The 12,401-nt window shown below is 47.2% G+C and overlaps 1 protein-coding gene across 5 annotated transcripts in view; it reads right to left on the reverse strand.

Annotated features, from left to right (window-relative positions):
* LOC138637993 (major facilitator superfamily domain-containing protein 8-like) overlaps positions 1–12,401 on the reverse strand; it is a 184,133-nt gene that overhangs the window by 118,129 nt on the left and 53,603 nt on the right. For 3 of the 5 annotated variants that reach the window (XM_069726932.1, XM_069726931.1, XM_069726933.1), the window contains one exon: positions 10,939–12,018. The exons of the other annotated variants lie outside the window; for them this stretch is intronic. In XM_069726932.1, the coding sequence (XP_069583033.1) occupies positions 10,989–12,018 (1,030 nt within the window). In that variant the 3' untranslated portion in view covers positions 10,939–10,988. Of the gene's footprint in view, positions 1–10,938; positions 12,019–12,401 lie in introns of those variants that run through there. 5 annotated transcript variants of the gene reach the window in all.

Below are 12,401 nucleotides of genomic sequence, written 5' to 3' on the forward strand. Positions count from 1 at the left end.
AGCACTATATGGCACAGCTATGGGACAATAATGAACGGTGCAGAGCACTATATGACACAGCTATGGGTCAATAATGAACGGTGCAGAGCACTATATGGCACAGCTATGGGACAATAATAAACGGTGCAGAGCACTATATGGCACAGCTATGGGGCAATAATGAACAGTGCAGAGCACTATATGGCACATCTGTAGGGCAATAATGAACGGTGCAGAGCACTATATGGCACAGCTATGGGGCAATAATGAACGGTGCAGAGCATTATATGGCACAGCTATGGGGCAATAATGAACGGTGCAGAGCACTATATGGCACAGCTATGGGACAAAAATGAATGGTGCAGAGCACTATATGGCACATCTGTGGGGCAAGAATGAACGGTGCAGAGCACTATATGGCACAGCTATGGGACAATAATGAACGGTGCAGAGCACTATATGGCACAGCTATGGGGCAATAATGAACGGTGCAGAGCACTATATGGCACAGCTATGGGGCAAGAATGAACTGTGCAGAGCACTATATGGCACAGCTATGGGGCAATAATGAACGGTGGTGCAGAGCACTATATGGCACAGCTATGGGACAAAAATAGAATTATTCTTACCGTTAATTCGGTTTCTAGGAACCTTCCACGACAGCGGTACTGGAGGATGTCTCCCCGCCCTAATGGGGGACAGGAAACACAAAGAGGTTAAATACCCTCCCCTTCCTGCCACCTCCAGTGTTATTTCTGGACACAGTAGTATGTATAGTTACCACTTAAGTGCAGGAATCATCCAATAAAATTATCAGATAGGGAGGGAAATTAGTGCTGTCGTGGAAGGTTCCTAGAAACCGAATTAACGGTAAGAATAATTCTATTTTCTCCAGTCACCTTCCACGACAGCAGTACTGGAGTAGTACCAACAAATAATTTCTAAGGGGGGACAACCGCCTGCAGAACTGTTCTGCCGAAAGTTAAATCCCGGTTGAAATCAAGCCTGTAGTGCCTGGTGAACGTATGTACTGATGACCAGGTGGCAGCTCTGCAAATCTGCTCCGTAGAAGCGTCACCTCTCTCTGCCCATGATGTTGACACCGAACATGTAGAATGGGCCTTCAGTGATGGAGGAGGTGGTAGATTCTGGGATGAGTATGCCAGAGATATGGCTTGTTTAATCCAGTTTGCGATAGTATTTTTTGTCGCCTTTCTACCTTTGTTCTTTCCGGAGTGTTGAATGAAGAGATTTTGATCAATCCTCCAACTCTCTGTTTGTGAAAGATAATATAGAACCACTCTGCGGACATCCAGAGTGTGGAAGGACTCTTCTCTCACATTAGAAGGATCCGGGTAGAATGAGGGCAACACTATGCCCTGACCTCTATGAAAGTCTGATGTTACTTTAGGTAAGAAGGTAGGGTCTAGACAAAGGATTATACTATCAGATGTTACCCTCAAATAAGGCTCTTGTATGGATAGGGCATGTAGTTCTCCTATCCGTCTGGCAGAGGTAATAGCCACTAAAAAGACCGTTTTCAGGGTAAGAACCTTTAATGAAGACTGAGATAAAGGTTCGAAAGGGTCCCGAGTTAGACTATTAAGGACCAAATTAAGGTCCCAAGGAGGAGTATTGTTGAGAACTCTGGGACGGATTCTACTCGCTGAAGTTATAAAACGCCTGATCCACCGATGTTTGGCTAGTTCCTGGTCAAAATAGGAGCTAAGTGCTGAAATTTGTACTTTTAAGGTATTGGGCCTAAGACCCATCTCTAGACCCCTTTGCAAGAAGTCCAGAATTTTGGCAATATTTGGATGAAATGGGTCTGGAATATCTGGAAGATACCACGATGAAAACTTCTTCCAGATTTTGGCATAAATGGCATTTGTTACGGGCTTTCTACTGTTTTGGAGAGTATGAATTACTTCATCTGAGAGACCTCTTGCCTTTAGTATTTCGGCCTCAGAAGCCATGCTGAAAGATTTAACCTGTGAAGGTTTGGATGCAGCAACGGTCCCTGATGAAGAAGATTCTCCTTCTGAGGTAGACATACTGGACCTTCCTGAGCCAAGTCTAACAGGGCGCTGTACCAACTCCTCCCCGGCCATGTTGGCGCGATTAGAATCGCCGTAACTCGCTCCGATCGGATCTTCTGTAGAGTTTTTGATAACAATGGGATCGGAGGAAAGGCATAGACGAGGTTGAACCTCCACGGGTGAGAGAACGCATCCATGTCCAGTGCTCTGTCTGCCATATTTAGGGAGAAATAAGTTTGCAGCTTGGCATTCTGACTGTTGGCAAAAAGGTCCACTTCTGGGATCCCCCATCTGGAAATCGGGGAGAGGAAGACCTCCTGGTCCAGACACCATTCCCCTGGATGTACATCCCTTCTGCTCAGGAAATCTGCCTGGGTATTGGCTGACCCTTTCAGCTGAACTGCCGAAATAGAGAGGAGGTGCCTCTCTGCCCAGAAAAAAATGTTTGAGGCTAAGGTTTTTAGTTTCTTGAATCTTGTGCCTCCCTGATGACGAAGGTATGCTACTGTGGTCATATTGTCGGAATATATTCTGACATGGTGTCCCTGAACAATAAAGGATGCGGCTTTTAACGCCTCTTCCACCGCTTTCAGTTCTCTGAAGTTTGAAGAGCTTGCTCTGATGTCTGGGGCCCAGGTGCCCTGGAAATGGGTTCCCTCGACTATAGCTCCCCATCCCCTTTGACTGGCGTCCGATGTGAGTGTCTTTAACGGTATCTGGTCCCAACTGACCCCCCGTTGGAGGTTTCGGAGCCGTAGCCACCATGTCAGGGATGCTCTGACATGATTGGGGAGGGAAATCCTCTTGGAAAGAGAACTCTGCTGTCCGTCCCAGGATGATAGGACATGGGTTTGGAGGACTCTCGTGTGGGCTTGGGCCCAAGATACCATCTGGATACAAGATGTTAGAGATCCCAGAATAGACATGGAATTTCGTAGAGTAGGAGCCTTCAGGGTTCTGAATGCAGTTATCTTCTGTACCAGATCGAGTTGACGTTCTCTGGGCAGAAAGGATCTCCTCACCTCCGAGTCCAGAAGGACCCCTAGGAACTTCTTCCTCCTGGAGGGAAGTAGGTCCGATTTCTCTTGATTCGGGATCCAACCCAACGACTTTAGGATTTCTAGAGATTTTGTTAAGTCCGCCCTGAGGCGGGAGACTGAAGGAGCGACAATGAGTAGATCGTCTAGATAGGGTACTATGCAGATCCACTGAAGACGGATGAATATAACGGCTTCGGTCATGATCTTTGTAAAGACTCTGGGAGCTGAGGCGATTCCGAAGGGAAGGGAGTTGAACTGGTAGTGTACTATTTCCTGATCCTGAGATATTGCGAATCTTAGGTATTTCCGGAATTCTGGATATATTGGGACGTGGTAATAAGCGTCCCTCAGATCCACCGTAGCCATCGCCCAGTCCTGTCCTATCAGAGGGATCGCTGTTTTGACCGACTCCATCTTGAACCTCCTGTAGGTTATTACTCGATTCAGGGGTTTCAAGTTGATTATTATTCGGTGCTTTCCCGAAGGTTTCTTGATCAGAAACAGGTGGGAATAGTGTCCTCTGCCTATTTCTTGTTGAGGTACTGGGGAAATTACTCCTTCCTGGAGTAACTCTTGAAGTCTGGAAAGGAATGCGCCCTGAGGGCTGAGACTCTGCAATGAGGTTATCCTTATGTGATGAGGGGGAGGGCTCTCGAACTCTAATTTTAGTCCATTCTAAATAGTGTCGAGTACCCACTGGTTCGATGAAATGGAACTCCACTGGTTGATGAAGCTCGAGAGACGACCCCCGACGCCCTGGGCGTAGTCACTGCTTGTCCGGGGTCTGCTGGGACTGGGGAACCAGGATGTTCCTACCCTTCCCCCCTTTAGGATAGCTCCAGCGTCCTGATTTGCCTTTCCCTTTGAACTCTCGTTGGAAGGGTTGTTCTTTTGAGGGACGAAAAAAACGTTTTTTCGGATTCCTCTGTTCAGGAAGCGCTTTCTTCTTGTCCGTTGCTTTTTCCAGAATATCGTCCAGAGCCTGCCCGAATAGATAGCGGCCCTGAAAGGGAATGGCACAGAGCTTTGTTTTGGACGTTATGTCCCCACTCCAAGACTTCAGCCATAGAGCTCTTCTGGCTGAGTTAGAGAGAACTGCAGATTTGGCAGCCACTCTAACGGACTCTGCCGAAGCATCGGCGAGGAAGCCCGTAGCTTTCTGGAGAAGCGGGAGGGAATCTAAGATTACTTCCCTAGATGTTCCCTGGGAAAGGTGATCTTCAAGCGTACGGAGCCAACGGAATAGGGATCTAGCCACGCAGGTGGACGCAATGTTTGTTTTAAGGAGATTGGTGGAAGTCTCCCAAGATCTTCTTAGTAAACTCTCCATCTTGCGGTCCATAGGGTCTCTGAGTTGGGAAGAATCCTCGAAAGGGAGGGTTGTCTTTTTTGATACTCTAGAGACCTGCACATCTACCTTAGGGGTATCCCACAGAGATACGTCTCCATCGAGAGAGAAACGATTTTTTAGCTGAGAGGGAACAGTAAGTCCCTTCTCGGGCGATTCCCATTCATGAAGAATGAGACTCTGTACATTCTTGTGTATAGGAAACCCCTTTAATTTTTTAGGCTTTAACCCACCGAACATCTCATCCTGCACTGATGGTTTCTCCTCCTCCTCCTCAATGCCCATTGTCCCCCTGACCATACTAATTAACTCATGTATGTCTTCAGAGGAAAAATAGTATTTTTTACTTTCCTCTTTGGGGGTGGAAGTGGAGCCCCCATTCTCCTACAAATCCTCTGAGCCGGAGTAATGAAGTTCACCAGAGTCTGAATCAGAAGTAACCGTTGCCATCTTCCTTTTTTTAGGAGGAGGTGGCGGAGGTAACAGAGACTGGGAAAGGGCCGATACCGAGGACTGAACTTCCTGTTTAATGAGGGATTTAATGCTCTCGAATAAGGATGGCTGTTCTGAGCATAATATTTCATCAGTGCAGGGCTGGCAAAGTTTCTTCTTGTATGAAGAAGGTAGCTTTGATGCACAAACACCACATTTTCGATCTTCCAATTTCTTGGAAGATCTGTCCTTCCTAGGGGCAGAGGCCTTGTCTCCCTAAAAGAGAGAGAGAAGGGGGACTAAGTATATAGCACCCTAAGGAATACAGGGATAGAGGGACCTAACCCACTACTCACGGTAGGAGGGAGGACGCAGGGCTCGGCAGAAGCAGAGACAGGTCTGTCACCTTCCATGGTCAGTCAGTACTGCAGTCCAGACAGACAGACAGGGGGCATTACCTGGAGGTGATCTACCAGGGTTAAATACCGTGGAAGCTGCGTCCAATCTTGTGCTCCTCCTCCCGGTCCCAGGCGTAGGAGAAAAAAACGTTATGCCCCATCAGATCTGCTTTCCGACGCGCGTGCGCTCCACCGCTGGAAAGCACATGCCGTGAACCGGAAGTTCGGGTACTTCCGGTTCGCGCGTCCACCGTTTCCGGCCATGCAGGAGAGGAGGAATGCCGGGGAGCCGCACGGGGACCCCGGCCGCACTACACCGCTCCGCTTTACTCCCGAAGGAGCGCGGGAGGAGCGGAGGAGGGGTCCCGAGTCCACACTATGTGAGGAGACGGGAGCAGCGCCGCAGGGAGGAGAAACATCCCGACCCAGGCTGCCCGGCTAGGTAAGATTTTGAGTGCTCCGATCGCCGGCCACGGCAGCACTACCGCAGGACCTCTTCATGCCCCATAGGGGACAGGAAAAACACTGGAGATGGCAGGAAGGGGAGGGTATTTAACCTCTTTGTGTTTCCTGTCCCCCATTAGGGCGGGGAGACATCCTCCAGTACCGCTGTCGTGGAAGGTGACTGGAGAAAATGAACGGTGCAGAGCACTATATGGCACAGCTATGGGACAAAAATGAATGGTGCAGAGCACTATATGGCACAGCTATGTGGCAATAATGAACGGTGCAGAGCATTGTATATGGCACAGCTATGGGGCAATAATGAACGGTGCAGAGCATTGTATATGGGATACAGCTTTATATGGAGCATCTATGGGGCAATAATGAACTGTATGGAGCATTATATGGGGCTCCTGATTCAATATGGATATTCAAAAACACTTAACCTACTGATGTCTCAATTAATTTTACTTTTATTGGTATCTATTTTTATTTTTGACATTAACCGGTAGCTGCTCCATTTTCCACCCTAGGCTTATACTCGAGTCAATAAGTTTCTCAGTTTTTTGTGGCAAAATTAGGGGGGTCGGCTTATACTCGGGTTGGCTTATACTCGAGTATATACGGTATATCCTTAAGGTACCGTCACATTTAGCGACGCTGCAGCGATCTAGACAACGATGCCGATCGCTGTAGCGTCACTGTGTGGTCGCTGGAGAGCTGTCACACAGACAGCTCTCCAGCGACCAACTATGCGAAGTCCCCTGTTATGAACAGGTAATTCAGAACCACAATGGACCTTGAAGTTCAGAGCACACAAGGTGACCTGACATTTACCAAAACATAGGACGAGCTCTGAGACGTGGAAACACTGCTGACCGCAATCCCTAATCCTAACACACCACACTAGAGATAGCCGTGGATTGCGCCTAACGCTCCCTATGCAACTCGGCACAGCCTGAGAAACAAACTAGCCCTGAAGATAGAAAAATAAGCCTACCTTGCCTCAGAGAAATTCCCCAAAGGAAAAGGCAGCCCCCCACATATGACTGTGAGTAAAGATGAAAATACAAACACAGAGATGAAATAGATTTAGCAAAGTGAGGCCCGACTTACTGAATAGACCGAGGATAGGAAAGATAGCTTTGCGGTCAACACAAAAACCTACAAACAACCACGCAGAGGGGCAAAAAGACCCTCCGCACCGACTAACGGTACGGAGGTGCTCCCTCTGCGTCTCAGAGCTTCCAGCAAGCAAGAAAAACCAATATAGCAAGCTGGACAGAAAATATAGCAAACAAAAATAACACAAGCAGAACTTAGCTTATGCAGGATAGAGAGGCCACAGGAACGATCCAGGAGGAAGCAAGACCAATACTAGAACATTGACTGGAGGCCAGGATCAAAGCACCAGGTGGAGTTAAATAGAGCAGCACCTAACGACTTAACCTCATCACCTGAGGAAGGAAACTCAGAAGCCGCAGTACCACTCTCATCCACCAAAGGAAGCTTATAGACAGAACCAGCCGCAGTACCACTCACGACCACAGGAGGGAGCTTGGCCACAGAATTCACAACAGTACCCCCCCCTTGAAGAGGGGTCACCGAACCCTCACCAGAGCCCCCAGGCCGACCAGGATGAGCCACATGAAAGGCACGAACCAGATCGGCAGCATGGACATCAGAGGCAAAGACCCAGGAATTATCTTCCTGACCATAACCTTTCCACTTAACCAGATACTGGAGTTTCCGTCTCGAAACACGAGAATCCAAAATCTTCTCCACAATATACTCCAATTCCCCTTCAACCAAAACCGGAGCAGGAGGATCAATAGATGGAACCACAGGTGCCACGTATCTCCGCAACAATGACCTATGGAACACGTTATGGATGGAAAAAGAAGCCGGAAGAGTCAAACGAAAAGACACAGGATTAAGAACCTCAGAAATCCTATATGGACCAATGAAACGAGGCTTAAATTTAGGAGAGGAAACCTTCATAGGAATATAACGAGATGACAACCAAACCAAATCCCCAACACGAAGTCGGGGACCCACACAGCGCCTGCGGTTAGGCTACGTTCACATTAGCGTCATGCGACGCAGCGTCGCCGACGCAACGCACAACGCAACTGAAACGCACGCAAAAACGCACCATTTTTGACGCATGCGTCGAACGGATGCGTCGTAAAACGCAGTGTTTTTTGTGCGTTTTTGTTGCGTTTTCCCAAAAAACGCAGCGTTTTACAACGCATGCGTTGTCAAACAATTATGTAATCTTTCAACACAATTTAGTGTCTAGACACTAGATAATACCACCAATGAATAGAAGAGGGTGGGTCTAGTGTCTAGACACTAGATAATGCCACCAATGGGTAGATGAGGGTGGGTATGATGGAATTGTGGTATATATACCCCGGCATAGATAATTCCAACCATACAGCATCAAGATGGATCGTCCCATGGAGAGTATCTACCTCAATATGGAGCTGGATTTTACCATTGCTATTGCTTATGCTATTGCCTGTCATGAACAGAGGAAAAGAGACAAACTACAGAGAAGGAGTCGTCGGCGTTTTTGGCTACACCCAATAGTGGAAGTGCGAGAGAGTCGTGGAGCCTACCATTGTCTGTTTGGCGAGTTAAATGACAACCAGGAGAAATACTTTGAGTACACCAGGATGTCTCAAAACAGCTTCCGATATCTGCTGCGTCTGGTGGAAGGAGCCATTTCCAGGCAGGACACGCAGCTCCGTAAAGCAATTTCCCCCGAGGAACGTCTGCTGGTGACTCTACGGTACGTAATGCAATGTGAAGGATTTATATGTTCTTGCCATTTTTTAAAGTAACGTGTTTTGGTTTTGTGGGGTGGGGATTGTAATTAAAAATGAAAAATTCTTTCATAACAATTTAATTAATTATATTTATTTATTTTTCTTCTTGTCAGTTTCCTGGCTACCGGAGAGACCTTGAGATCACTGCATTTCCAGTTTAGGATTGGAGTCTCCACACTTTCTGGTATTATTGCCGACACATGCCGCGCATTGTGGGACAACCTCCGGGAGGAATTTTTACCCATCCCTACAACAGAATTATGGCAGGCCAACGCCCAAAAATTCGAACAAGTGTGTTCTTTCCCTAACTGTATTGGAGCCGTGGATGGGAAGCACATTAGGATTACCAAGCCTTCAAGAAGTGGATCTCTGTTTTTTAATTATAAAAAATACTTTTCCACCGTGCTCATGGCAATTGCAGGTGCGGACTGCAGGTTTCTCGCTGTGGACATTGGAGCGTTTGGCCGTGCAAATGATTCACGGACATTTAAGGAGTCTGATATGGGCCGAAGATTATACGATAACAATTTTAATTTCCCCCAGCCACGACCTCTTCCCAACACCGAAGGCCCGGCCATGCCATTTGTTGTGGTTGGGGATGAGGCTTTTCAAATGAGTGGCAACCTACTTAAACCGTACTCCAGTCGGGGGTTGGACCGCACCAAAAGTATTTTTAATTATAGACTGTCCCAGGCCAGAAGAACTGTGGAGTGCGCCTTTGGAATCCTTGTCTCCAAATGGCGTATCTTAGGATCCGCTATCAATTTGAAAATTGAGACAGTGGATGAGGTGGTGAAGGCGTGTGTGGTTCTCCACAATAATATTATTGATAAAGAGAGAGTCAACGTGGACCTCGATGAACCCATACCAAATCCATTGCCTGATTATCAAGATCATCCTCTGCGGACAACTGTGGAGATTGCTCATATGAGGGACCAATTTGCTGCATACTTTGTTTCAGATGTTGGGCTTGTTTCATGGCAAGATCAAATGGTTTAATTCATCTTGGTATTATGATACAATAAAAACACTGTCATTTAAACACTGTTGAGTCCATGTCATTTTACCAGCCTATGTAAGGTTATTTAAATGTTGTTAATGTCCCCTGATTTTCTAATGCGTTGTGTTTTGAAATAAAGTTCTTGTGCCTTTCCGTTTTCACAAAACAAATCTCCCATATGTTTTTCCATAGTAAACAAATTTTAAAATCCAATGTTAAATAAACTAATGTGTGTCCCACAAAATTTATGTGAGCACCAGTACCCAAATGGACTGTGACAAAACAACTAAATATTTCAGCCGTGTGTTCCATAGTTTTGACATATAACATGATCGGCTCCCACCTTGTCAACCATTTTTAATCTTGCAGACTATTTGCATATGGAACCTGGCTTGACAAGGAGGGAGACGATCATGTTTGCACAACTCTACAGAGTTAACACTATTGCACTCAGGATGCTAGTATACGTCCAGAGTCAAATAGTGGCGACACTGTGAACATTGCTACCACCTCACCTGACCAATATTCTTAAGGTACCGTAATAAAACGATTAGCCAACGATACCGACCAGTGATACGACCGGACCGTGATCGTTGTTAGTCGTCGCGTGGTTGCTGGAGAGCTGTCACACAGACAGCTCTCCAGCGACAAAAAAAGAGCAAGTCCCCGTGTAATCTGGGTAACCATTGTGTTATGAAGCGCATGGCCGCACTCACGATGTTTTCCCTGTTTACCATTGTAAATGTAATTTAAACAAAAAAAAAAATTCCGGTGTGTGACACGTCCATCGCCGTCACCTTTCCGTACTGTGCCAGCCCTAAAGCACAGCACAGCGTTTATTATTAAGTCAACGGTGTGCTCTGCTTTACGGGCGGGAATGACAGTGTCAGTCACTGCGGGAAGATGACGGCGAGGGACGTGGTTGACACCTTTTTTTGGGGGGGGGGTATTGTTCACTTTTTTGATTGTTTAAAACACTGCGCTAGTAACCCAATATTCCCTTGTTTACAGCAAAGACATCGCTGGATCGGTGTCAAACACGCCGATCCAACAATGACAGCGTGTGATCAGTTACCCCAAAAAATTCCTAATCATTCGCTGACACCTACAATCTCCCAGCAGGGGCCTAATCGTTGGACGATTTCAGAAAAGATAACGTTGGTTACTGACAAAAACCAACTATATCGTTACTGAAATCGTTGTGTGATGGTACATTTTAAAATTGATATATTGAGCAATGCTGTTTGTGTTTGTAACATCTCATAGTACAATGAGCGACAGCCCTATAAAAAAAATGAAAAAAAATATTGATAAAATATTGTCAGACATTGCACATCAGGTGTTACAAACACAAGATTTGTTTATACGGCGCACGGTGTGATTTGGTGCAAACTTTATTATAGACAATAAAAACAGTATTTTTGAACAAAATAACAATTTTATTTGGGACACAGAAAAAAAGAAATGGGAAATGTTATGGGGTATCAATATCTGCGATTAAGGGGGATTGATATCCTCCACTTTTGGTGGGTGTTGAGGAGACCGAGGAGGAGGACGAGGGGGAGGAAGCAGCATACTCTATTACACTAGACGGGATGCCGACATCAATCCAGCCAGTTGACGGTGGCGAGACTGCCAACGCAGGAGGTGAGGGAGGAGGAGGGACGACCAGTGTCCTTGGCTGGCTACTCCTGCTCCGGGTAGACCCAGGCTGGGTACTGGGTGTGCTCCGTGTAGACCCAGGCTGGGTACTGGGTGTGCTCCGGGTAGACCCAGGCTGTGTACTTTGGGTGGTTGTTTTGGGAGCAGCCATAGCCAAGGTTGTAGTGCTTGTCGTCTTCTTCTTTTTTTTCCTCCTCTCTCCCTCTGGGTGTGGGTCGGCTTCCCGTCTGTGTGCCCTTGAAGGCCTGGCAGGAGCAGAAGTTTGGGGCTCTGTTCTGTGGTGGCCCTCGGCACGCGGAGCTCTGTGGTGGTGCTCTGCAGCAGGAGTCAGAGCCATGGCAGCCAGCGATGGTACTGCGGGCATTGTAGTCGCTGACTGCATGACCCGAGCCTGCTGCAGAGCAGTGACATATGCGTTGTTGCAGGCCTGCATGACCGAAATCTGGAGTTCCGGCGTAAGATGTTCAACCATGCCCTTCTGAATGGCACTAAAAAAATGTTTGGCCGGCCTCGAGAGCTCCGATTCTATGGTTTCAAGACGCCGGTCGATATTGGACATTTTATCGCACAGCGCCTTGAAACCATTCTGGAATACGGTGCTCAAATGTAAAAATTCGGGCAGGATCGCCCTGTCCGAGGCCCGCTGACGCTGTCGGGAAGACCCGAAGGAAGGAGCGACAGAGGCCTCGGCCAGGGGAACATCTGATGGACCGGCTGCCGGTTCGCCAGATTGTGGTGGTGCAGACCTGCTCTCGCTGTGGGATGGCTGCGACAGTTCAGATGGCGCTTCACGAAGGACCGCTCCAGAGGGTCGGACAGTCTCGCGGGTGCTGCTGTGTGTTCTGTGAAAACATAAGGAAACCATTAGTATACTAAATATAACATTTCACATGCGTCATTAATTAACTTTACCGGCGGTATCCATTGCCGCCGTTAATATTAACCTATTTTTAATATTGACACTGCATATGCCGCATCAATATTAAAAAAAGAATGCATTTATTTATTTCAAAATAGTCACCCATGGTTGCCGTTTGTAACGCCCGACAATTACGCTTATCGTCGGAACTGCCATGACGTCACGGTCATGTGACCGAGACGTCATCACAGGTCCTGCGAGCTGAGCAACCATGGGAACATAACCTGCCTTGGAGTAGAAGGTATGCCGTGTCTATTATATTTTTCCTTTTTTGTTGAAAAAAAACTGGGATACACCTGGATGGGC

This window comes from Ranitomeya imitator, chromosome 5 (assembly GCF_032444005.1).
Source record: "Ranitomeya imitator isolate aRanImi1 chromosome 5, aRanImi1.pri, whole genome shotgun sequence".
Classification (NCBI taxonomy): domain Eukaryota; kingdom Metazoa; phylum Chordata; class Amphibia; order Anura; family Dendrobatidae; genus Ranitomeya; species Ranitomeya imitator.